General features: G+C 42.6%; 1 protein-coding gene across 2 annotated transcripts in view; it reads left to right on the top strand.

Annotated features, from left to right (window-relative positions):
* Positions 1–26,829, top strand: part of ELP4 (elongator acetyltransferase complex subunit 4) — a 232,733-nt gene that overhangs the window by 22,484 nt on the left and 183,420 nt on the right. For both annotated transcript variants that reach the window (XM_029061294.1, XM_007659227.3), the window contains exon 3: positions 19,522–19,643. In XM_029061294.1, the coding sequence (XP_028917127.1) occupies positions 19,522–19,643 (122 nt within the window). The remainder of the gene's footprint in view (positions 1–19,521; positions 19,644–26,829) is intronic.

Below are 26,829 nucleotides of genomic sequence, written 5' to 3'. Positions count from 1 at the left end.
GGATTGAGACTGTGAGCCCCACCGGGGACAGGGACTGTGTCCAACCCGATTTGCTTGTATCCACCCCGGCACTTCATTCATTCATTCATTCATTCATTCATTCACTCGGATTTATTGAGCACTTACTATATGCAGAGCTCTGTACTAAGCGCTTGGAAAGTACAATTCAGCAACAAATAGAGACAATCCCTACCCAACGGGCTCACAGTCTAGAAGTGGGGAGAAATACATTGCCTCTCACACAGTAAGCGTTTAACAAATACCATTATTTTTATTATTGTTGTTGTTAGAGGGCAGGAGAGACATTAATATAAATAATTGATAATATAGAATTGGCATCAATGCCACTGAAGGGTCAAAGGAATTTGAGGAGCAGAAGCTTCTCTACCTCCGTGCTCCTAATAATAATGTTGGTATTTGTTAAGCGCTTACTATGTGCAAAGCACTGTTCTAAGCGCTGGGGTATACAGGGTAATCAGGTCGTCCCACATGGGGCTCACGGTCTTCATCCCCATTTTCCAGATGAGGGAACTGAGGCCCAGAGAAGTGAAGCGACTTGCCCACAGTCACACAGCTGCCGAGTGGCAGATCCGGGATTCGAACCCGTGACCTCTGACTCCCAAGCCCGGGCTCTTTCCACTGAGCCTCGCTGCTTCTCTAATGGGTCACAGGTATTCTTCCTTACTTGTTCAGAGCAATTGACGAATTACAGGTAGGAAAGGAAGAGAAAAATATTCCTCGATAATGTTTTTCCAAGAGATCGGAGCCTTGAACTGTGTACTTGGAGCAGCTATTTGGTGGTGACGGATGTTTGAGGGTTCATTAAGGAAACTCCTCCCTCCATTTACCTTTTCCTCCCGAAGATATTTGTTCTCTTGCTGTCACCCTGACATTTATTGAGCACCCACTGAGTGCTTTATACTTCCCCCATTAACAGAGGCGACAGAATTCTGGGCTTTACTAAAGGGAAAAAATATCTGATTATAAAGTACAGTAAAATGTATGTTCATCCCTCACTGAACCAGAGTGCTATGTAAGTTACAAAGTGTGATTGCTATTTAAGTTACAAAGGGTAATTCACATCAGAAACCATCAGTATTCTATAGAAAACAGTCTGCTTCTTTACATTATGAAGATCTGCTTACCTGTTATAGCCAAAAGGCGCCTTTTAAAAACTAACATTAACAGGTCAGTTTTTTTCCCTGATAATTTGCCTGTCAAGTTCTTACGGCAGTGTCATTTGTTCCCGGAGACCTGAAAAATGCAGCAGCATTCTGTTTGCCCATTATTTTTGTCGGCGGTGGAGATTTTGAAATCTTAATTTTTCAACACATTTTACTTGTGAGTTTCCCCCAGTGCTACTGGTGGCCCAGTGGAAAAAGCACTGCTTCGGGCAATCAGGAGATCTGGATTCGAGTTCCAGTTCAGTCCGCTGGAATTACACCATCGGTGATGAAGGTTTCTGACTAAAGAACCAGCTAGGGCATTCCACAGGGTGAATGGGCTCGACAGGAATCGTAGCTAGTAGCTGGCTAATAATGGATGGAGGAGTCCCCAGCAGCTAGAAGGGCAACCGCCTACTGGGTTAGAGAAGCAGCGTGGCTCAGTGGAAAGAGCCTGGGCTTGGGAGTCAGAGGTCATGGGATCGTATGCCGACTCTGCCCCTTGTCAGCTGTGTGACTGTGGGCAAGTCACTTCACTTCTCTGGGCCTTGGCTCCCCCATCTGTAAAATGGGGATGAAGACTGTGAGCCTCCCATGGGACCACTTTAATCCACTGTATCTACCCCAGCGCTTAGAACGGTGCTCTGCACGTAGTAAGCGCTTAACAAATACCAACATTATTTTTATTTTATGGCACTGAGACTCAGCATCGACCCGGGCCTGCCGTCACTTCAGCTGTAAATGGGTCCTGTGTGTTTCAAAGCAAAACAAAAAGCTAAAAACCCACTGTGTCCACTCCACCCTGCTCACCTATTCACTGCTTGCACTTTGTGCCCCAGTGAGAACATCAGTGGCGAGAAATATTGAGTGTGAACGGTGCTATGCCATCCCCTGGGGGAAGCAGCGTGGTCTAGTGGGTAGAGCACGGACCTGGGCGTCAGAAGGACCTGGGTTCTAATTCCCGCTCCACCACTCGTCTGCTGTGTGTGACCTCGGGCAAGTCGATTCACTTCTCTGCACCTCAGTTCCCTCATCGGCAAAATGGGGATTAAGACGGTGAGTCCCGTGTGGGACACGGGACTGTGTCCAACCAATTTGCTGGTATCCACCCCAGTGCTTAGTACAGTGCCTGGCACGTAGTAAGCGCTTAACAAATACCACAGTTATTATTAGCGCTATAATCAATTTTGTCATACAGGTTCTCAGCTCTGGAGTTCCAGGACTGAGGCTCATCCATCTTCCCTGAAGGGAGACAGTCATCATTTGGGAGTTGCTACCCTCCTAGAACCATCTGTATCTCTGCAGATGTCTTCAGTGTCTTGGCCGGATTCAAATTTAGAGCCAAAATGTTTTGTAGACGAATTTGCACACCTAGTTTGAACCATACACGAAGCGCTAAAATATAAATGCTCGTACCTCAGCATCGTGTACGATGGCTACCGGAATTTATTCCTGGCTCCCAAATCGTGCACATTTTCCCCTGGGGGTCCTCTAATGGTGTGATCTCTTAAAGGAGGTGGGCAAGTGCCTTATGGGCATCAGGGATTAACCGTTTCAGAAGGAAATTAATTGCAGCCAGATGGATTTCTGTCTACAAAATTTCAAATTCAACTGTATTCAACTGCTCAACTATTCAGCTATTCAAATTCAACTGCTCAACTGTATATATTTTCATTACCCTATTTATTTTGTTAATGAGATGTACATCGCCTTGATTCTATTTATTTGCTATTGTTTTAATGAGATGTTCATCCCCTTGATTCTATTTATTGCTATTGTTCTTGTCTGTCCGTCTCCCCCGATTAGACTGTAAGCTCCTCAAAGGGCGGGGACTGTCTCTATCTGTTACCGATTTGTTCTTTCCAAGCGCTTAGTACAGTGCTCTGCACATAGTAAGCGCTCAAATACTATTGAATGGATGAATGAATGAATGAATGAATGAAATTCGCCTCCCTTGACAGGCACGTGGTATTTGTGAAGCACTTACTATGTGCCAGGCACTGTACTTAAGGGCCGGCGTGGATACAAGCAAATCGGTTGGACGCAGCCCCTTGTCCCACGTGGGGCTCACAGTCTCAATCCCCATTTTGCAGATAAGGTAACTGAGACACAGAGAAGGTAGGGGACTTGCCTAAGGTCACACAGCAGGCACGCGGCAGATTTTAGTCCCAACTCAGGAAGGTCCTGTGGGAAAGAGAGTGAAAAAAGTTAGGGTAAACCTTGAAGCACCCAGTTCAATTGAGAGGAAGGGAAGAACAGTTTGAGAATGCATAATATAAATGTAGTACCGAAAATATGTATACGATTGTTAGGAGACCTACTGTTTTACCCTTAGAATCATTCTGTGTAAATAAAAAGTTTCATTCTTTCAATCTACCATTACCTGGCTAAATTAACCAGATAATGTGTGTCAAATAATGACAGTGAGCATTTAATTTGAACAGGGAGCTAAACTAACAGTAATTCAACATTTCTTGCCTCGGAGAATTGATCTCTTACAACATTTGCTCTATATAACGATTAAGAATTCTTCTAGGAAGTTTAACCCTGACAGTTTCAACCCTGTGAAAACCTTGCCTCTATCAACTTCATGACAGGATCTTACTGGCTCTTTATACTCCTGACAAGAAATTTGCAAACACAGAAGCTTGAATGCTGATTGAACCTTTTGAAAACCGACTTCTAATATATTTTAAAAGTGTACATTTTTTCTCCGAAGCTAAGAGCAGGCGTCCCAGTTTCTCGTGTGTCAGTATGGTGTCGTTTGTGCCCAGAAGTCCCCCAAGTCTGCCTCACTTGTACGTGGGGCCGAAACGAAGGCAGAATAATCCCCCAATCTCCCCTTTCCTAACATCGTCTTGCGGGGTCAGGATGAACGGGGAGGAAAAGAGGAAATGTGCCTGGCTGGCAGGGAGGAGATAGTGATAGACCGTGAGCCCGTCTATCTGTTGCCGAATTGTACGTTCCAAGCATTTAGTACAGTGCTCTGCACATAGTAAGCGCTCCATAAATACTACTGGGAGTCAGAGGTCATGGGTTCGAATCCCGGCTCTGCCACTTGTCAGCTGTGTGACTGTGGGCAAGTCACTTCACCTCTCTGAGCCTCAGTTACCTCATCTGTAAAATGGGGATTAAGATCGTGAGCCTCACGTGGGACAACCTGATGACCCTGTATCTACCTCAGCGCTCAGAACAGTGCGCTGCACATAGTAAGCGCTTGAGATATACGTGATGGTGGTGACCCTGTATCACTATCATCCTGATCCCTGACCACGGGCTGAGGGATGCATTTTCCTCACAGCTAAGGGAGGGGAAAGGAGGAAAGATTCCTATAAGATCCCCGGAGCCAGCTTCAAGAGGGAGGATATTTATCTGAACCCCAAATGTTCCTTTTATTTGTTTGGGGTCCTCATCTGAGAGCTAAGGGAGCTTCTGTCCCTGTCTTGTCTTACGCTGTCAAGTCGTCTCTGACCCAGAGCGACTCCACGTTCACATCTCTCCCAGAACGCCCCACCTCCATCTGCAGTCATTCTGGTAGTGGATCCGTGGAGTTTTCATGGTAAAAATACGGAAGTGGTTTACCATTGCTTTCTTCCGCGCAGTAAACTTGAGTCTCCGCCTTCGACTCTCTCCCAGGCCGCTGCTGCCCAGCACGGGTGAGTTTCGACTCGTAACAGATTGCTTTTCCGCTCACTAGCCACTGCCCAAGCTAGGAATGGAATGGGTAGGCCTCTGCTTGACTCTCCCTCCCGTAGCCGAGACTGGTAGGATAGTCGAAACGCTCCAGGTGCGATCCTGAGAAGGGCGCCTCTGTCCTTGTGGGTGAAATATTGGGTTTTGCTCTGCGGCAGTTGTCCGTTCCCATTTGTTTCTGAGGGGTGCGGTTGGGCTTTAGACCCTTGCGGACACTGCTGGGAAATGACTCCAGGGCTTTTTGACTGCCACACGATCCTTTGGAAAGCCTAGTAGTTTTAAGAGCCCGGGCTTGGGAGTCAGAGTTCATGGGTCCAAATCCCGGCTCTGCCACTTGTCAGCTGTGTGACTGTGGGCAAGTCACTTAACTTCTCTGGGCCTCAGTTCCCTCATCTGGAAAATGGGGATTAACTGTGAGCCTCACGTGGAACAATCTGATGACCCCTGTATCTCCCCCAGCGCCTAGACAGTGCTCTGCACATAGTAAGCGCTTAGCAAATACCAACATTATTATTATCTTACCGCCTTTCTGGGTTCCAAAATGGGATTCCCGAAAGCCACTGGTCTGCTGAGTGACCTTGGTCAAGTCACTTCACTTCTCTGTGCCTCGGTTCCCTCATTTGCAAAGTGGCGATTCAATACCTTTTCTCTCTCCTACTCCGAGCCCCGCGTGGGGACCTGATGATCCCCAGTGCTTAGTACAGTGCTTGGCACTTAAATACCTCAATTATCGTTATTATCACTCTTCCATTCAAGGTGTCACCAGAAAAGGCTCTGCCTTTTAGGCCACCAAGCAGTTGGGCCACTTTTCTTCCACCAAAGCCAATCCCCTTCTATTCTTTATTTCATTTCACTTCGTCATCAGTAGATCATGAACTCCACTGTTCTTTCCACTTGAAGGATGAAGCTCACTTTATTCTCTGGCGATTGTCTGATAAAGTGTGTTAATGAACACTGTATTTACCATTTAGTGAGGTCTTCTTGGGTCATTAGCAATTTCAAAGGGTGTCTTGTAAAGAGCCAGTCATAGACTGTAAATTCAAGAGTTTGGAAGAAAAATGCCAAATTCTGCATTCTGTGAGATAGGACCGAACTTGTGGAACTTAAGACTTGAAGCAGTTTTACCTTGTATAATCGACTTGTCATTTTCTTACCTTTTCAATTTAGTCTCATTTCATTATCGAGGACATTCATCACATGTCAGTTCAAATTACTCTGTCACCTTTTCAAAGTACGAGACTAACTTCTGGAAAGGTACTAAACAGTGCTTTGCCAAATATAATTATCCAAAATGCAAGTTATAGGATTTCCTTCGCTGCTGAATGCCTGAATGGCAACTATTGTGTCGGGGTGGCCGTTGCTGGTCACTCTGAGCTAATTGCGTTCTAGAATCGCACTGTTGGCAATCTTGTCCTGCCATTTGAACTGGGAGTGTAGGTGAAACTGGGAAACCAGCTCAGAAAAGTGAAAATATCTTTTGGGCTAGAACAGATAGAGAAGCAGAGTGGCTCAGTGGAAAGAGCCCAGGCTTAGGAGTCAGAAGTCGTGGGTTCTAATCTCGACACCACCGCCTGTCAGCCGGGTGACTTTGGGCAAGTCACTTCACTTCTCGGTGCCTCAGTTACCTCATCTGTGAAATGGGGATTAAGACTGTGAGCCTCACGTGGGACAACCTGATGACCCTATATCTCCCCAGCGCTTAGAATAGTGCTCGGCAATAGTAAGCGCTTAACAAATACCAGTATTGTTATTCATCCCCTCGATTCTATTTATTGCTATTGTTCTGGTCTGTCCGTCTCCCCGGACTAGACTGTAAGCCCGTCGAAGGGCAGGGACTGTATCTGTTACCGATTTGTACATTCGAAGCGCTTAGTACAGTGCTCTGCACATAGAAAGCGCTCAATAAAAACTATTGAATGAATGAATGAAAACCAAGTCCCACAGCCATAGAAAATATTGGAACTTTATAATCATGCAGTGGTATTTGTTGAGTGCTTTCTGTGCGCGGACCACTGTACCGAACACTTGGGAGGGTACAATACAACGGAGTTGGTAGGCTCGTTCTCTGCCGCAGTCTGCCCTGAATGGGGTGGCCAAACTGTCGCTTTCCCAGAAGTCACGCCTATTTAGATCGTGTATTTTAGTTTGCATATTTTTCTCCTTTTGTCTATTCGTTCAATAGTATTTATTGAGCGCTTACTCTGTGCAGAGCACTGCACTAAGCGCTTGCAATGTACAAATCGGCAAGAGATAGAGACAGCCCCTGCCCTTTGACGGGCTTACGGTCTATAGGTGCATCCACCTAGATAGCAGAATTCAATTATTTAGCATTCAATTTTGAGTTGTCAGTGAAAACCAATGATGGTATCTCGGCCATCCTGAGCATAACCCGCTATGAAAGTAAACGTAACTTTGAATGCAAAGGGAACGTGAAAACCGCCGTGCTTAGTGGATAGAGCACGGGCCTGGGAATCATAAGGACCTGTTTTCTTATCCCAGCTCTGCTTCCTATCTGCTGTGTGACCTTGGGCAAGTCACTTCACCTCTCTGTGCCTCAGTTCCCTCATCTGTAAAATGGGGATTAAAACCGTGAGCCTCACGTGGGACATGAACTGTGTCCAGTCTGATTAGTTTGTACCTAGAGAAGCAGCGCGGCTCGGTGGAACGAGCCCGGGCTGGGGAGTCAGAGGTCATGGGTTCGAATCCCAGCTCTGCCACTTGTCAGCTGTCTGACTGTGGGCAAGTCACTCAATTTCTCTGGGCCTCAGTTCCCTCATCTGTAAAATGGGGATTAACTGTGAGCCTCACGTGGGACAACCTGATGACCCTGTATCTACCCCAGAGCTTAGAACAGTGCTCCGCACATAGTAAGCGCTGAACAAACACCAACATTATTATTATTATCTGCACCAGCGCTTAGTGCAGTGTTTGGCGCATAGTAAGAACTTAGCAAATACCATTTAAAAAAATGGTAAAGGAGAAAGCAGATGGGCAGGTGTTGCATGGGAGGAGCGGGGGGAAGGGGAGGAAGCTGCTACATTTAGGGGAGCTGCTCCAGCCCACCAGAACGCTGGCAATCCCAAAGGTTTCCTTCCCCATCCCAACATGGCGTCCCCTGTCATGCATTCATTCATTCATTCATTCATTCAGTCGTATTTATTGAGCACTTACCGTGTGCAGAGCACTGTACTAAGCACCTGATAGCTGTCCAGCCATCACTACCAGATATTGCAGACTCTCTCTTCTCACTCCCCTTCCCCTGGCCCTCAACGACCAAGCAGGCTGGAGTCACCAATCTGGAGGAGATCTGAGGCTTTTCCCCAGCAAGGTTGCCCTGACTATGGGGGAAACTCTCCAGGCCGGGACCAGCAGCTCCAAATTGTTTATGAAGCACTTTGCACATGGCGTAGTGGATAGAGCCCGGGCCTGGGAGTCAGAAGGTCAAGGGTTCTAATCTCGCCTCCAATACTTGTCTGCTGTGTGACCTTAGGCAAGTCCATTCACTTCTCTGGGCCTCAGTTACCCCATCTGTAAGATGGGGATTGAGACCGCGAGCCCCACGTGAGACAGGGACTGTCTCCTACCTAATTTGCTTGTATCCACCGCAGTGCGTGTGGCTCAGTGGCAAGGACCCAGGCTTGGGAGTCAGAGGTTATGGGTTCAAATCCCGGCCCTGCCACTTGTCAGCTGTGTGACCGAGGGCAAGTTACTTAACTTCTCTGGGCCTCAGTTACCTCATCTGTAAAATGGGGATTAACTGTGAGCCTCACGTGGGACAACCCGATTGCCCTGCGCTTAGAACAGTGCTCTGCACTTAGTAAGCGCTTAACGGATACCAACATTATTATTAGTAGTAGTACAGCGCCTGGCACGTAGTAAGTGCTTAACAGATACTACAGTTATTATATACAAGAGTCAAGTAACCCCCTAATCACAGTGCAGTCAGTGCTTTATTCTGCAAAGAAGATGCCAAAGCACAGTGCAGTCAGTGCTTTATTCTGCAGAGAAGATGCCAAAGTGTTAATAATCTGTTGAGAAGGTGAGAAGTTCCTGCCCAGCACTGTTTACCCAAACTCATCACCTATTACCAGCCCTGTGAACAGCAGGACCCTTCCTGGGGGAAAGACGGAGGCCAATATTAATGCCTTCTTAGGTGGAGAGCACTAAAGGATCCACACTGAAAGGGGCGGGAGGCGGGCAAAGCATCCACTTTGAAATCATTCATGCCAGTATGCCCACAGTGACAGTCGTTTCGGTGGTGTTGGGGCGGGTGTTGGGTTGGGTTTTTTTTAACTGGTTCCGGTGAGCTTCAGCATACTTTCACTCCTGTAAATACCCTCATTTTTCCTTCAGGCTTATTGTCAGTGGAAAGAGCCCGGGCTTCGGAGTCAGAGGTCATGAGTTCGACTCCCGGCTCTGCCACTTGTCAGCTGTGTGACCGTGGGCGAGTCACTTCACTTCTCTGCGCCTCATTTACCTCATCTGTAACATGGGGATTAACTGTGAGCCTCACGCGGGACGACCTGATGACCCTGTATCTCCCCCAGCGCTTAGAACAGTGCTCGGCACATAGTAAGCGCTTAACAGATACCAACATTATTATTATTAGTGCTGAGCCGACTCCGCGAAGCAATTTATAGTCATCTGCATAGCTTCTTGTGGGCCTCAAGAGTACAGTCACCAGCATTCAGTCTGGCACTTAGCCGTCGGGAAAGCTGTTACGGACCTTGAGCAGAGGCGTCGTCGCGATTGGGATGCCAAGAGGCAGTCTCAGTAGCGGGCAGGCCCTGCAGTAGTAGTATGGTATTTCTTAAGAGCTTACTTTGTGCCAAACGCTGGGCTAAATACAGGATAATTCGGTTCAATTCAATTTATTGAGCGCTTACTATGTGCAGATCACTGTACAAAGCTCTTGGGCCAGTGCAGTATAACAGAATCAGCAGTCACTTTCCCTGCCCATAATAAGCTTACGGTCTTATTGTAAGGACTTAAATACCAAAACTTATTTCACACCCAAAATATGAGACTCCATGATATCCGTAGTCAACACGCATCTACGTGATAATTGAGAATCAGCTTGTTTTCTCATTTTTGGCTTGGCTTTTCTCTGTGTCATCACGCAACAGATATGTACTAAATGCTGTGTTTGTCTTTGGGCTTTTTGTTTTTGAGCGGGAGAAAGAGGATATTTGTAGTCTGAAATACTGGATCGGGGTTTTTGTGTTAGAGGAAGCACGTTAAACATAAAGGGGTCATTTTTCATCATGCGGTTTTCTGTGCCATTATCATTCGTCACGTCTTCAGAAAGATTTTACGTTGAGGGCAAGTTGAGAAAGATGTTGACCAAAGCCTCACTTGTTGAAATGAGACCCAAGTATTGTTGACGTCTTGCAGTTGCAAGGTGATTCTCTATTTGTGTCCCTAATCTGAACAATGAATGGAGCTACCAGCCAAGAGATGGAAGTACAGTTGCAGAATAGAAGCTAAGTAAATGTAGAGAATGGGGTCTTGGGTTAGAGGCCTCGGGCCTTGACTAAATGCCTCATCCCGGAAGGCTGGTCCGGAAAGAAGGTCATTTCCTTCTTGGAACCAGACAGAGAATAGAAAAGTAAAGATAATTAAGGATTGTTTTATCTTATAGTTTCTTGCAATCGTTTCTTTAGGGAATTACTAAACAACTCGCAAATTTTTACTCAAACAGAAATTAATTATTACCCTGTAAGCATACCTGAATCAAGAATATTTTGCCTTTTTTATTTTATATCAGAGTAGGGCTTCCAGCTTTCAACAAGAACGCAACTATTGAACCTATGAACAATGGGCAGCATCAGAAAAGCTCCATATGGGTGCACTTTAGATCTTTTGAATACAACAAAAGTTTAGTGACCTAGAAATGAATCAATAAAAAGCTATTCTCTGGGTGACAAATTGAAGAACTGAAGGATTCTTACAGATGCATTGACTTTAACAATCCAAGATACATTGTTTGTAAAGGCTTTCTGCAGACTCCTTTAATCCTGCCGGTACTGTAGCAGACTGGGAGATGATTTGTATTTAGATTGCTCTCTGACAGTTTGGTTTTCTGATATGGCAGAATTCTGAAAGTAGCCCCCCAAAAAGCTTGTAATAGCATGAAATGCGGTGACACTAACCAGTGTCATATATCATCATCTTGATTTTCAACACCATGTTAGTTTGGCTGAATTTTTGCTCAATATAGAACGGGAAGATGTTGCTTATATTCAGAAGTCGGCATGAAGGCGAACAGGCATGAAATAGTTTGGATGGCTTTATCCAAAGTCCAGGATCTTTTTACATCATCTCTATCAAGATTAATTTTCATTAGTCGTGTAATCTTGGTTTAACATTTGAGGGTTAAAAGTTATCCAGTATTATTATTCATCCCCTTGATTCTATTTATTGCTATTGTTTTTGTCTGTCCGTCTACCCCGATTAAACTGTGAGCCCGTCAAAGGGCAGGGACTGTCTCTATCTGTTACCGATTTGTACATTCCAAGCGCTTAGTACAGTACTCTGCACATAGTAAGCGCTCAATAAATACTACTGAATGAATCCCTTTTCTCACTTCTACTTATTATGAGCTTTTCTGTTGTTGTAGCCCCAACAATGTGGTTCATAATCTTTTTTTGCAGTTCTTTAGCATCAATTAAATCATTAAGTCTCATTTTAGAATCAATGATGAGCTGATAATTATTCCACAATTCAAAACAGCCCTTTCCTGTCAGGTAATACCGTGTATTGTTTGTAATTCACATTCTCTCGCAGTATTGTTTTCTAACTTTCTCCCTACTTTAAAATCGGTCACCCAGTTAGCTGTAGCTACCTGCATCCTGGAAACTAAATTCAGTGTTTCTATGTTGTGCCTTACTTTGCATTATTTTCCCAGGATAGTTATTTTATTGGTGAATCAAAGAGGGTACCCATAGAATCTAGGCCTCCCTCTTTCTCTCTAGGGAATGCATCAATGTGCACATAGAAAGAATTGAGCTTCTTTATCTTATTTACCAAGGGGATATGGGCTGGAGAGGGAGCTGGAGGTCTTTTGGGGAAATATAACCGTGCTGCTAAAGGCAGCATTACTTGAAACAGCTTGGCCTCGTGGAAAGGGCACAGACCTGGGTTCTAATTCTGGTTCTCCCACTTTTCTGCCACGTGACCTTGGGCAAGTCATTTATTCTCAGTGCCTCAGTTCCCTCATCTGCAAAGTGAGGTTTCGATACCTGTTCTCCCTCCTATTTAGTGAGCCCTCTGCGGGACCTGATTATCTTGTATGTACCCTAGCGCTTAGTACAGTACTTGGCACATAATAAGCACTTAACAAATACCCCAGGTATTATTGTTGAACTTTATATACCAAGGATGCTCTGTGCCACAATGTGGGTCTGCCATGTGTCTTCTGTTGGGTAGCTGAGTTTGTTCCAGAGAGAGAAAGTTTGGCAGCAAAGCACTTATTCTCTAGCAAAATCAAATTTCAGTTCAAATGACAGAGGGCACGAAGCCCTGCCCATTCACCAAATCTCTCCCAAGTCTCAGAAGCTTCCTTCCTAGGCATGAGCCCTGGAAGCATGGTCATGGTGTTGACTTCTTTCCACAGGTTGCTGGGGAGGCCCTCGAGGCCCTCCCAGCCCTCCCTTTCCCTGCTTTGAGCGATTACCGTGGACCTTTTCAGTATTTATAGCCCTATGATGCCCCTCTCAGGGTTTCCAGTCCTCTACCAGTCTCGGCTACGGGAGGGAGAGCCGAGCAGAGGCCTATCCATTCCTTCCATTCCTAGCTTGGCCAGTGGCTAGTGAGTGGAAGGCAATCTGCTACAAGTCAAAACTCACCTGTGCTGGGCAGCAGCGGCATGGGAGAGACTGGGGGGCGGGGACTCAAGTTGACTGCGTGGAAGGAGGCAGTGGCAAACCACTTCTGGATTTTTACCAAGACAACTCCAGTACCAGAACGATTGCAGATAGAGGTGGGGCGTTCTGGGAGAGATGTGTCCATGGCATCGCTACGGGTCAGAGATGACTCGACAGCATAAGACAAGGCAAGACAAGCCCCCGTGGTTCTCTCTTGAGGACATGTGCCCGATCTTCCTCTGTACTATGTAACCCAAAAGGCTTCCAAGCTATACAGTCTAGTGTAGGGGAAGGGGAATGGACCAAAGCAAAGGCCATTAGATTGAAAGTTGTTTGTGGGCAGAGAACCTCACTTCTTTGCTTAATACTTTCCATTAGTATCATACAATGCACCCAGTGGTTGCTCAATTAATATGATTATGACAATGCTGTATTATTAATATTACAGTGTGCTAAACCCAGCTCTCAGTAAATACCGTTCATGATGACACTAAAAATAATAAGACTTGGCTAATCTATAAACAGAATTAGAGTACTTTAAAGACAAAAGGCTCCTTTTTTTTTTTTTAGTAGTACTTGTTAAGCACTTACTCTGTGTCAAGCATTGTTCTAAGCACTGGGGTAGATTCAGGATACTCAGGTTGGTCACAGCCCCTGTCCCACATGTGGCTCACAGACTAAATTGAAGGAAGGAATTTTTAATCCTTATTTTAGAGAGGAGGTAACATGAGGCACAAGGAATAATAATTATAATTTTAATAATGATGGTATTTGTTAAGCTCTTACTATGTGCCAAGCACTGTTCTAAGTGCTGGGAGGGATGCAAGGTAGTCAGGTTGCCCTACATAGGGCTCACAGTCGTAATCCCCATTTAACAGATGAGGGAACTGAGGCACAGAGTAGTTGTGACTTGCCCAAAGTCACACAGCTAACAAGTGGCAGATCCAGGATTAGAACCCATGACCTCTGACTCCCAAGCCCAAGCTCTTTCCACTAAGCCACACTGCTTCAGAGTAGTTAAGTGATTTGTCCAAGGTCAAGTTATCATCCAACAGCAAGCAATTGGCAGCGTTCAAATTAGAACCCAGGTCCTCTGACTCCCAAACCTCTGCTCTTTCCACTAGAACATGCTCCTGGTTATGGTGTTGGTCAAGCCAAGGGAGGATGTGGAGGAAGATCGCATCATTCGTACCTTTTTGCTCTTTTCTGCCAACCGTGCTTCGTTCCTGACTTCAGTCCCTAATCCATTGTGCGTACCCTTCCCCCAGAGGAAGCTCCTTTCCTCCCCACCTTTAAATCTCTCCTAAAAAAAAAACCTCTTCCAGGGAGCTTTCTCTGATCATTCCCTTCCTCCCTTTTCATGTCATCGCATTAACTACCCTTAGCACTCATGTGACTGCTTCTTTATTCAATTTTCCTTTTTTAAAAATCAGTCATAACTGTTTTTAAAATTATTCAATTTGTAACTGTCTCTTAACCATTAGATTCTAAACTCCTCAAAAGACCGGTCTATGTCTTCTAGTTTGGTGCAAGCTTCCAGGTGCCTTGGGTCGTTCTCTTGTACACAACGGCTTGCTCACACACTGATAATCAGTGGTACTTATTGAGCGCTTATTATGTGCAGAGTACAGTACTAAGCGCTTGGGAAAGTACAATAAAAACAGAATTAGGGGACATCATTAAGGAGCTGTTAATGATGAAGGAGGAGGAGTTGCTGAGGTTGCCATGGTGAAGGTTTCCTGGCAATAAAGAGTTGTGGGGGGGTGGTCACAGTGGATCCAGTGTCATAGCATGACATGCAGGCAGGAAGCCTTGGTGTACTGCTCTCTAGCATGAATTAGCGGGGTTGCTGAGGTTGAATCTAAGATTAGTCTTGAATTTTCACACTCCTGCTGGGCACAAGTGGTTCCTCTGTAAATATGCTTTCGGTGGAAAATAAGCAAATAAATGCAGACCAGATCATTTATGCAGTGTGTGTGCTCTTTTTGCACTCTGTCCACACCTAGAGAAGCAGCGCGGCTTAGTGGAAAGAGCACGGGCTTAGGACTCAAAGGACGTGGGTTCTAATCCCGACTCCACCCCTTGTCTGCTGTGTGACCTTAGGGAAGCCACTTAACTTCTCTGTTGCCTCAGTTACCTCATCTGGAAAATGGGGATTAAGGCAGAGACATAGTAAAGCACTTAAATTCCATTAAGAAAAGGTGCTTGACTTTGAGGAGCTAAAGGAGACGGAAAGGGTCTCAGTGACAAGTAGCGCATCTTGGCTTTCTTGCAGTCATCCTCACAACCAGATTATCATCGAGGAAATCGTTTGCCTCCTGTAACCGAGAACTGTTGGAGCTTTCCTCTACCCATTGCAGGGGAATTTTCAGAAGGCTTCCCTCATCTCTCTCATTCGACCCACATATTCAGTCTATCACTAAATCGTGTCAGTTCAACCTTGACAACATTGCTGAAATCTGTCCATTCCAAACTGTTACCACATTAATCCTAGCATTTATCCTATCCCTCCTTGGTTACTATATCGGCCTCCTTGCTGACCTCCCTGCTTCCTGTCTCTTCCCACTCCTGTCCGTACTCCACTCTGCTGCCCAGATCATTTTTCCTCAAAAACATTCAGTTCCTGTATCCCCACTCCTCAAAAACCTCCAGTAGTTGCCCATCCACCCCCGCATCAAAAAGAAACTCCTTGTCATCGCCTTTAAAGCAGTGAATCTCCTTGCCCCCCTCCTACCTCACCTCACTGTTCTCATACAACCCAGACTGCACATTTCACTCCTCTAATGCCAGCCTCCTCCCTGTACCTCGAGCTCATCTATCTTGCCACCAACCACTCGCCCAGGTCCAGTCTCTGGCCTGGAATGCCCTCCCTTTTCGTATCTGACGGACAATTACTCTCCCAACCTTCAAAGCCTTATCGAAGGCACATCTCCTTCAAGAGGTCTTCCCTAACTGAGCCCTCATTTCCTCCTCTCCCACTCCCTTCTGAGTCTCCTTGACCTATTCCCTTTATTCACCACCCCCATCCCGAGCCCCACGGCACTGAAGTACGTATCTATGGTTTATGTATTTATAAAAATAACGATGATGATAGTATTTGTTAAGCACTTGCGTACGAAGCGTCGGGGTGGACACCAGTAAATAGGTCTGGACAAAGTCCCTGTCCCACGTGGGGCTCACGGTCTCAATCCCCATTTTACAAATGAGGGAACTGAGGCCCAGAGATGTGACGTGACTTGCCCAAGGTCAAACAGCAGGCAAGCGGCAGAGCTGGGATTAGAACCCATGACCTTCTGACTCCCAGGCTGGTCTCTATCCCCTGAGCCATGCTGCTTCTCTGATTCATATTAATATCTGTCTCCCCCTCTAGATTGTAAGCTTATTGTGGGCCAGGAATGTGTCTGTTATATTGTTGTCGTGCTGTCCCAAGTACTTAGTATAGTGCTCTGCACACAGTAAGTGTACAACAAATACAATTGATTGATTGATTGATTGATTGATTGATTCCCCCAAGAGAAGCTTGAAGCCTAGCGCCGCCCCCGCAACCGCTTCCCCATTTTTCTCCCAACACCACCTAAAGTTAAACCCTCCAAAGCATTCATTCATTCAGTTGCATTTATTAAGCACTTACTGCGTGCAGAGGATTATACTAAGTGTTTGGGAAAGTACAGTACAGAAATAAAGAGTGGCAGTCCCTGCCCACAACAAACTCACAGTCTGGAGCCGGGGGTTGGGGTTTGGGGGTACAGACACCAATACAGATAGATATCAATATAAAAAAATGAAATTCTAGATGTAAGGAAATCCCTAGAATTTGGTGTGAGCCGGCTGAGACCCTAAAGGGCAGCTGCTGCTAGGTTGTAGAGGATTTAGGTCATCTCTTTCCTCCTTTTATATTCTATAGTATTGTGTCCCTTCTCTAAAATGGAGTCCTTTTTCCTGCTTTCAACATACAACACTTCCGGTTAAAGAATGGCCCCTTTGCAGTTGCGTACATACCAGAATTAAGCAATTCTTGAAGAGGTAACAACATGAAAATGGAAAAATACAGTCCTCTAGACTGCAACAACATGAAAAAACCATGCGTATGACCTCCTCGCGGACAGGAAATGTGTCTCACATGTGCTTAGTACAGTGTTTTTCATACAGTAAGCACTCAAAGATTGATTGATTGATTGATTGATTGATTAAATGAGTGGAACTGCCTCTCCCAGACAGTGCCTACACCATAATTACAAGGAGTTTAACTTTCCCAAGATAGCCTAGAGAATATATTATCGTCCAAGAAGTCCTGGGTTGGGTAAGTTTGCAGCATTACTGGTTACATCTAGTATTTCAGATAGTATTCATGGTTCCTAAGGAGGATCCCAGTCTCCTATTAGGAGACCTAATGTTTCTACAGTGCTTGGCATATAGTAAGCGCTTAACAAATACCGTAATTATTATTATTGTTATTCTTCTTTTAAATCTCCATTTGCCTCACTCTTGCTGGCCAGCATTCTTCCCATTCATCTATTTGATTCTCTCACTTCTTTCTCTGTTTCTCTGCTCTAAAAATAATGCTGGTATTTGTTAAGCACTTACTATGTGTGAAGCACTGTTCTAAGCCCTGGGATAGCAAGAAGTTAATTAGGTCTCTCAGGGCCCCTGTCCCAAAGGGAGCTCACAGGTATTACTTCTCCCTAAGCAGTTGATACCTATTGCAGATTCTCCTTTGTTCTTTTAATTGTTTTCACCCACCTATGTTAATGAATTTACCTGGGAACTGTAGTGAGGGTTAACTAGTTTTTTGTCTTGGTTGGAGAAAATACGTTTAACAAAATCCTCTTGAGCTGGCCTTTTCCTTTCCCACAGAGTTTGTTGGGACGTCATTATTTACATGGATATTCCTGATGACCTTTCCACTACCCGCTTCGTAGAACTCCTCAGCTCCACCCTAGCTCTCCCACTTACTCATCTCATCATCTGTTGTCACTTAACAATCTCCCCCCTCACCAACTCTGAAAAACCTCTATCTGAAATCAACCTCACCTGCCTTCTCTCTCACACACCTCCTCCCCATAAATCTGTCCTCTTCCTTCACAACGACTTTAGTGCTGGAGGAAGGTTCCAGACTAAGTGGGAAAATAGCATGGATAGAGCTATCCAGGGCTCACTGGATAGAGCCCTGGCTGGGGAGTCAGAAAGATCTGGCTTCTAATTCTGGCTTGTCTGCTCTGTGACCTTGGACAGCTTCTCCATACTTCAGCTACCTGATCTGTAAAAGGGGGATAAGACTGTGAGCCCCATATGGAACATGGATTGTGTTCACTCTGACTAGCTTTTCTCTACCCCAGTATCTTAGTATAGTGTCTGATACATAGTAAGTGCTCAGCAAATACCATTAAAAAAAAAAAAAGCAACACTGGTTGCATTTTTTAGCACATGGTGTTTGTAACATATATGTCCAAATTAGTTTTAATGAACTTAAAAAGCAAATTAATTCATGGTATTATACAATGACCAGATTTTAAAAAAGAAGATGGAACTATGGAGTCAAACTATGAAGAAATGGTTGTTTCTTCATAAAAGAGCTCCTTCTCTTCTGTATTAGGTTTCAAGTCTCAGAAAACAAGGATTGATTTTAAACTATTGTTATTACAACTTAGTTTATCCCTTTTTCTAAGAAATTTTTCAAGGAAAACTGAGCAAGTGTAGCTTTGGGTATCTTTTAGGTCTTTAGCAATCTTCAGGTAGATCTGAACTTAGTTAAGATTACATATCTGGAACAGTTGTTTGGTGGACAAGGTAAAAGCGATTTTTAAAATGTACCTTTTAAGTGGTAGAAGTTGGGATGTGGGCAGGAAAATGGGTCATGGAATGTCTTTCTTTAACCCTTAACTCCCAAATAAATGGAAATGGAGAGATAACAAAGCACTAGGATAGATAATCGGTTTGGACACGGACACAGTCCCCGTGCCACATGGGGCTCACAGTTTATGTAGGAGGAGTAGGATTGAATTCCAATTTTACAGATGAGGAAACTGAGGCACCAAGCAGTTAAGTGGCTTACCCTAGGACACTAGTAGACTTAGTACAATGCTCTGAACACTGTAAGTGCTCAAAAAAATACCACTGAGTGGCATGGCTGAGATTAGAACCCAGTTCCTCTGATGCCCATGCTCGTTCCACTAAGCCACTCTGTTTCCCAAGATAATTACCAAGGAATTATAAAATAAAAATCCTGGTCTTTACACCAACTACTTCAGCTCTACAAATTACTCCAGGTAGGAAATACGTGTTGAGGGGTAGAATAAATGTGTTTTATAGAGAAGCAGCATGGCTCAGTGGAAAGAGCCCGGGCTTGGGAGCCAGAGTTCATGGGTTTGAATCCCGGTTCTGCCCCCTGTCAGCTGTGTGACTGTGGGCAAATCACTTTACTTCTCTGTGCCTCAGCTCCCTCATCTGTAAAATGGGGATGAAGACTGTGAGCCTCAGGTGGGACAACTTGATGACCCTGTATCTCCCCCAGCACTTACAACAGTGCTCTGCACATAGTAAGCACTTAACAAATACCAACATTATTATTATAAAGAATTGATTACATTTTTAAATAATCATCCCATAATTCTATTATACTTCTTGTGGAGGCTTCTTCTCACGATATCAGTGAATTAGCTTGACTTCTACTTTTGGTTGCCCTAAAGGTAATTGTTGTTTTTTTTGAGGGGAGTAGCTTGTTTTTTGTTTTGGAGGAAACTTTGGAAGGAAATACCAGACCATTATTTGTTTTTTACCATAATATTCCTTTGTTTTCACAGAAGAAGACAAATACCATATTTACTCCCACTTGCTGTTCAAGTATTTTCTGGCAGAAGGAATAGTCTGTGGACATACTGTGTTGGTTGCCTCTGCTGAAGAAGATCCAGAACACATTTTACAGGTACAGGAAACATCTACTATATGAAATTGTAAATCTTATTAAAATAAAAGTTTATTGGCACATTCAGAATGATTAATTCCAGAAAGTCTTTGCTTATACATTACAGGTGGCCAAATTTGGAGTATTTTCCAATTATTTGTACAAGAAATGAGTATCAACAGTACTTAAAGTGACTACAGCATTCAAAATACTCTTCTAGCTGCTTGGAGAACTTAGAAAACCAACTGCCTCCAAGGGCCTACAGTCTAATGCTAAGAAAGCAAAACTTTATAATTAAGGACAATTTCCTTGTTCCTGAATATATATTGTAAGAAAAGCAAACACAATGTCCATCTTCAATTTAGTCTTTCATTTTAAATAAAACAAAGCTTGTGAAGTGCTTTCAGCTTCTGGTAAGAAAATCTGAATAAAAGGTTTATCTATAAAGATAATTAATGAAAGGAAAATAGTAAAAATAAAAAAACTTTGAACTTCAGGCTAACTACTCTGCATTTTAATTGCTCTGGTATTTTCTTAGCTTCAATTAACATTTTGTTTCTCACAAGATTAAAATATATGATTAAAAATGTATTCTTAAAAAAAAAAAAAAAGCTGGTTCCAGTCAGAGTATAAAATAGGCTAAGAAGCAACAAATTATTTGGGATTATTTGTTTCTACTTCTCAGGTGTTTTGCAAAATGCGCAATTTTTGGAGTTTTTTCAAACTTAACTCAGATTTGACTAACTTGATTAATTTAACTATGCAATTATTCCTCTTTCTAATAAGTATCATACTTTGCATGCACATAGATTTGTCTTCGTGCTAAGAAAATCATTATTGTGGGATTTTTATTAAGTTGTCCTAATAAAGGAAGATTTAACATTTGGATTTAACATTGGGTATATGTAATATAACCCATAATCTGACCATTTAGTTTAAAATCTTGGAGGATCCTTTTGCTCTGGGGTTACATAATTCTCTGGTTTTAGTAATATAATGCACATGTTTTAGTGTTATTACGTCCATTAGATTTCATCTTGAGCACTTAGAAAACAATGGAATATCAGTATAATTGCTGCTGTGAAAATGTAATGGTCGTGAATAGTAGTTTTGCTGTATGTACTATGAGGCATACCACAGATGGAAATTTTGTTTGTTCTTCTGTTTATAATGTATAATTAGGACCAAGATGCTTGTTTTTAATTATAAAGTTTTGTTTGCATAACAATTGTGTGCTTGTCAAATGTATGCTGTATTGCTAAGTTTAAAAGTGGTAAGGAAAGGAGAACACACTGACCATTTTGATATCAAATTATGGTATTTAATTCTTGTAAAAACCTTGACATTAGTATAGTTATTTACTATTTGGTCAAATGTACTAGTTGTAATACTATAAAAAGATTATGCCATATTAGAAGTTGTGCTTTACTTGTCATGTATACTTTTGTTCTCTATTGATTTGAAACTAACTTATATTAATTTACTGACATTTGTTACCATTTGAAAAGCAGCATGGCCTAGTGGAAAGAGCACAGGTCTGGAAGTCAAAGGACCTGGATTCTAATCTCAGTTCTGCCAATTCCTTTCTGTGTGACCTTGAGCAAGTCAATTAACTTCTCTGTTCCCTCAGTTGCAAAATGGACTTAAACTGTCCTCCTGCTTGTTTAGACTCTGAGCCCCATGTGAGACAGGGACTGTATCCAACCTAATTAACTTGTACCTACCCCAGCACTTCATTCAATAGTATTTGAGTGCTTATTATGTGCAGAGCACTGTACTAAGTGCTTGGAATGTGCAATTTGGCAACATATAGAGACAATCCCTGCCCCAAAACGGGCTCACAGTCTAAACGGACGTGAGCACTTGTATACATAGTAAGCGCTTAAATACCATATAAAATTATTTTAATTCTGTTTAATTTTCCATACCTTCCTCTGGCTTTTATCTACAAGAAAGCATGTTATGGTAATAGGGATACTGCTTTACCAATCAGAAAAACTTTCAATTTATTAGTGCATTATTTCAAGTATATTTTAAATGAGATAGCTGTTCTAACATGCTGGTCAGAACTGTTCTTTTCATTTGAAAATGAAAGTATATTCTAATTTTTCTTTCAAAAAATATTATCCTCAATATCTATAGATCTGATAACTCACTTTCAACATGCACATATAATTACTGAGGGGAAATATGGTCAATCAAAAATTTTATTTGTGCTATACTTTATATAGTTCTACTCTTTCCCCCCACCCCCAGCCAAAAAAAAGGCTTCCAGCATCTTTTCTAGAATGACAAGTAGAATTCTTGGGTAATCTGACAGTCTAGTACTGAGAAAACTGTAAAAATTATGCTAGACTGTTTTTCTGGCTTTCATAAAATAATTTAACTCAATGTCCATGTGCCAAGCATTCCAGGAACAAGTATATTTACAAATATATCATTAAATAAGATGCTAACAAGATGAGTGACCAAAACCAAGGCATTAGCAATGTTTACAAATATGGTACAATACTGACATTATGTAATTGCCCTACTTTAATTTTATTATATATGATTGGGAGTTTCTTCAACCTATAACCAAGACAAATATTGCTGGTACTAAGAAGAGGAAAAGACAATCTTATAGACCATAATTATCTTAAAACTGTGTATAACTAAAAGACAAGTAGAAGATAAAAAGCCCCATCAGCTGCCTAAGATATATTATATTACCACCCAGCAATTTATCCATCATCCTTTGAAAACATATTCATGCCTTTTGTAGTCAAAGCTCCTTCAGGAAGTCAGCATTAAGATGTAACACTGAAAAATTACACCCCTGTAAAAAAAAAAAAATTCTATAGAACAATATACATGTTTTCTTAACAGCATACTTTAAACATATTCAGAAACATTTTTGTTCAGTTGGTAAGCTCTGAGCAAATAGAAAACTTGGCCCTTTTAATGAGTACATGGTATTAAGCATTCATTGTGAAGATTTCTTATGGGTAATGAAAATGTGTTTCCCATGATGTCGAATAGAATATGGTGACATTAAGATGACAGAAGTAGCATAACTATTGAGGTTGATCAAGGAATGATGTTGACCCGGGTTCTAATCCCACCACTTGCCTGCTGTGTAACCTTGGGCAAGTCACTTAACTGCTCTGAGTCTCCGTTTCCTCATCTGCCAAATGGGGATTAAACACCTGTTCTCCTTACTGCTTAGACTGTGAGCCCCAGGTGGGACAGGGGTTGCTTCTGACCTGATTATCTTGTATCTATCTACCCTAGGGCTTTATACGTATTAAATGTTTAATGAGCACATTTGCTAATGGAATGTTTTCCCAAGCTCCAGATTCCACCAAAAGTACTGGTCTATCACAGGTGGGCAACCAAAGGCATCCATTAGCAGCAAAAGTGTGTTTTGATTTCTTGAATACAAAGGGGTAAAATTTAAGGAACCAATAGGGAGAGATGTGATAGCTGTTGCGCATATATAATTGTCCTTAATATTTGAAGACACCCTGATGGTGAACTTCATCTGTGTGTGTGTGTCCATGTCCCCGTCCGTGTCGAGCCTTGGTCCCATTTTGTATGCTGAATGTTTGCAGTGCCTGGTGCTATTTTCACTTTTGCATCCCTATCTCCCTTTCCTTTTGAAGCTTTTGCTCGAAAAGGGTCACGCTCTCCTTGAGGTCAGTGCACCAGCCTGGTCTAACCTTAGCAGTTGACTCTCTCTTTTCAGCTAGAATGCAGCACTATCTGAGGTTTTGTTTTACCATGTCTAAAACATTTCTTCTACCCTCCTTGCTTTCAGTTCTCAATTTCAGCTCTCCATACAGCAGCAGCGGTGTTCTGCGGCTTCTCCTTCTCCCCACATGTCCCTCACAACGTAGCCATGTTAAGATGAGCTTAGTGTTGATGCCAGGAGCCTGGCAAAACTTAATCGTTCATGATCTTGTCTTAGCATTTGATATTGAGTATGGCCTGTAAATGAGGCTGATGGATCTGTTCAAGGAGGCGGTTGTAAGCACTAGGTCTGGCCTACGTTGCACAGCTGTAGAAAATAATAATGTTGGCATTTGTTAAGCATGTAATATGTGCAAAGCACTGTTCTAAGTGCTGGGGAGGATACAAGGTGGTCAGGTTGTCCCAAGTGGGGCTTACAGTCTTAATCCCCATTTTACAGATGAGGTCACTGAGACTCAGAGAAGTTAAGTGACTTGCCCAAAGTCACACAGCTGAGAAGCGGGAGCTGGGATTTGAACCCATGATTTCTGACTCCCCAGCCCATGCTCTTTCCACTGAGCCACGCTGCTTCTAAGAAAAGGTTGGACAGTACTACATCTCTATTGACCTATAGTTTGGTCTGGGGCCCTATCACACCATTGGCATATTCTCCTTGATGGCCTTCTTGATCCAGTTTTTATTTTCCTTGTCTACTATTGTCATTAGTCATTGTGCTGCCTAGGTAACAGACCTCTGTCGGGTTTTAGCCCTGTTGCCACAGTGATTTTTTTTGGTTGTGTGTATGGCTTCTGTGGTGCAGTCTGGAACGTCACCTCCACTTTCTTCAGTTTTATAAACGTCTTATAGCTCCTGGCTGATTTGGTGATGTGATGTGATCTGCATCTACTAACTCACCCACCTAACTAGTGACAGTTACAGTGGAATACTGGAATAAAGAGGAACTAGGAAGTAATGCTGAAATAACAATAATGATTGTATGAAGTGCTTACTATGTGCCAAGCACTGTTCTAATGACAATACATGTAAAGTCTAGTAATATTATTATGCCTAGTGAAATCATTCCTGACATTGTCTAGTAACACTAGATGTTATGTCTGTAACATGTATTTCATGTAGTACAACACCTTAGCATTCTTCTGGAGGTCCATTTTAGGATTAATCAGTGGTATTTATTGGGTGCCTACCTTTGTGCAGAGCACTGTTCTAAGCACTTGGGAGAGTACAGTACAACAGAATGAGCAGACACATTCCCTATCAATTATGAGCTTACAATCTAATATATTAGGATTCAAACTAGCACATAGGACACTTCTCCAACCTAGTTGTCTCGTTGTCCTGGTTTTGTAAATTATTTTGATAACATAAAAATTTCACATGCACACACGTGAACCTTAAAAATACCATGACATGTGCAGTGTCTTCAGAGATTTCCTCTTTTACGATTACCCCATTGTGATCAATTTCATGGTTCGCCTCACCGTGTTTTGGTTATTCATAGTTAAAAACCACAAGCACTAGTTCCGCAACATTAATTCTCCTGTAACCATTATTCCCGCACAAAAGTAATTCTCCCCACACACCCCATTATAAAGCCTTGTTATTGGAAGATCTCCCATTGGTGTGAGGATTTATTCCAATTTTTTTATTCTTGTAATTAATTGTGATTCATTCCAACCAAAGTGGCATGGAAGAACTCTAACCTCTGTTAATAGTGAAGAATTACCGTACTCCCACCTGGATAAATTTGACAAAGCCTAAAAAGCACAAGTAAAAATCTAGTATTCCAATTCTTCATCCTGAAAAATGAAGAACTGCCTGAGTCAAAATCAAAGAAGCCAAGAAATAATTAGCTCTTGTTGACAGGAAGTAAAATATTTTAAAGTTTCGAAATGAAAAATCCTAGCCAGCAAACTTGAAGGGAAATGCTCTTCAGCCTCTTGGCCAAAGAGCCTATTCATTTACTGAAGCAATGGATGATGACATAAAATGAGAATGGGAGCACACTAACCAGGGTTAGAGGTTAAATAGACAGCTCGTGATGTTTTATTAAGTACAAAGGGATAAACTCCTCTATATTCAAATCCCAAAGGTGAACAACACAGGCTCTTCTCCAGTTAGACATGGCTGTGATCCTTTCAGAAGTCTGTTTTTCTTGTCTGAGAACCAAGTTTTAAAGAGTAGAACTTGAGGGGAGAAAAAAATCTTCAGAAAGGTACCTCAGAAGTACCCAATGCCTTTCTATCAGCAAGCTCAAGAAAAATTTCAAGAACAAAGCAGATGTTTCATGAAATACTTAACTGAAAAGGTGGTAGACTTGTTAGAGAATGTGTTGCTTTTCCTTGTACATTTCAGAAAATGGGTTACAACGAGCAGCTGTTGAGAATTAGAGATTATCTGTTTTATACCAGTTGCCTATAATGACCACTTTCTAGAACTCTTCCAAAAAATCAGTGCAGAGAACTAGTTCTTTGGTTGACACCTAACTGGTTCACCAAGAATGATTTTTCAGATTTAATGTAAATGAAGTGGAATTCAGTTTCATTTCCCCTAAGTCATGACCTATTATTTTCATGAAGTGGAAGAGACACAGTGGGATATTTTAGAGGATTTCAAGAAGTCAATTATCTAATTTTTTAAAAGGGAGCAGTAGCATTCATTCACTTAAATATTTTGGTCCTCAATTTTTAACAGCAAAATGTTAACACTTCCCGTTTCCTATCTTATAGGGAATTTTAAGACTAAATATGTCAGAGTATATTGATTTTTGAGTCCCTTGGGTCGGGGCCAGGGAGGAACATGCTATAAAATTCTATGGCTCAGATTTACTTTTGAATTGAATTTTTCATGCAGGAAAATATTCAGTAAAGGTGGTTGTTGTAATGAAGTGCCACTTGCTTCGTCAGAGATGTTTACTAAATAAATGTTTTTCAAATTTTGTAATTTCATCGAGAAGCACAAGCTGTAGAGCTAGATGTGAATTTGCCTTTTGGGACCCTGTCCAGAGGTGCAAAGGAAAAAATGATTTTAAAAAAGGTGTTAAAGCGTTTACTATCAGGCACTCTACTAAGTCCTGGGGTAAATGCAAGATAGGTTGGACACAGTCCCTGTCCCACATGGAGCTGACAGTCTTAATCCCCATTTTCCCCTTAATCCCCATAGAGAAGCAGCGTGGCTCAGTGTAAAGAGCACAGCCTTGGGAGTCAGAGGTCGTGGGTTCTAATCCTGGCTCTGCCACTTAGCTTTGTGATTTTGGGCAATCCACTTAACTTTTCTGTGCCTCAGTTACCTCATCTGGAAAATGGGGATTGACTGAGCCCCACGTGGGACAACCTGATTACCTTGTATCTACCCAGCGCTTAGAACAGTGCTTGGCACATAGTAAGCATTTAACAAATACCTAAATTATTATTTTACAGATGAGGTAATTGAGACACAGAGAGGCTAAGTGACTTGTCCCAAGGTCACACAGCAGACA

Source organism: Ornithorhynchus anatinus, chromosome 3 (assembly GCF_004115215.2).
Source record: "Ornithorhynchus anatinus isolate Pmale09 chromosome 3, mOrnAna1.pri.v4, whole genome shotgun sequence".
Lineage (NCBI taxonomy): Eukaryota > Metazoa > Chordata > Mammalia > Monotremata > Ornithorhynchidae > Ornithorhynchus > Ornithorhynchus anatinus.
Note: the sequence above shows the minus strand (reverse complement) of the source record. Positions and strands in the feature narration are given on the sequence as shown.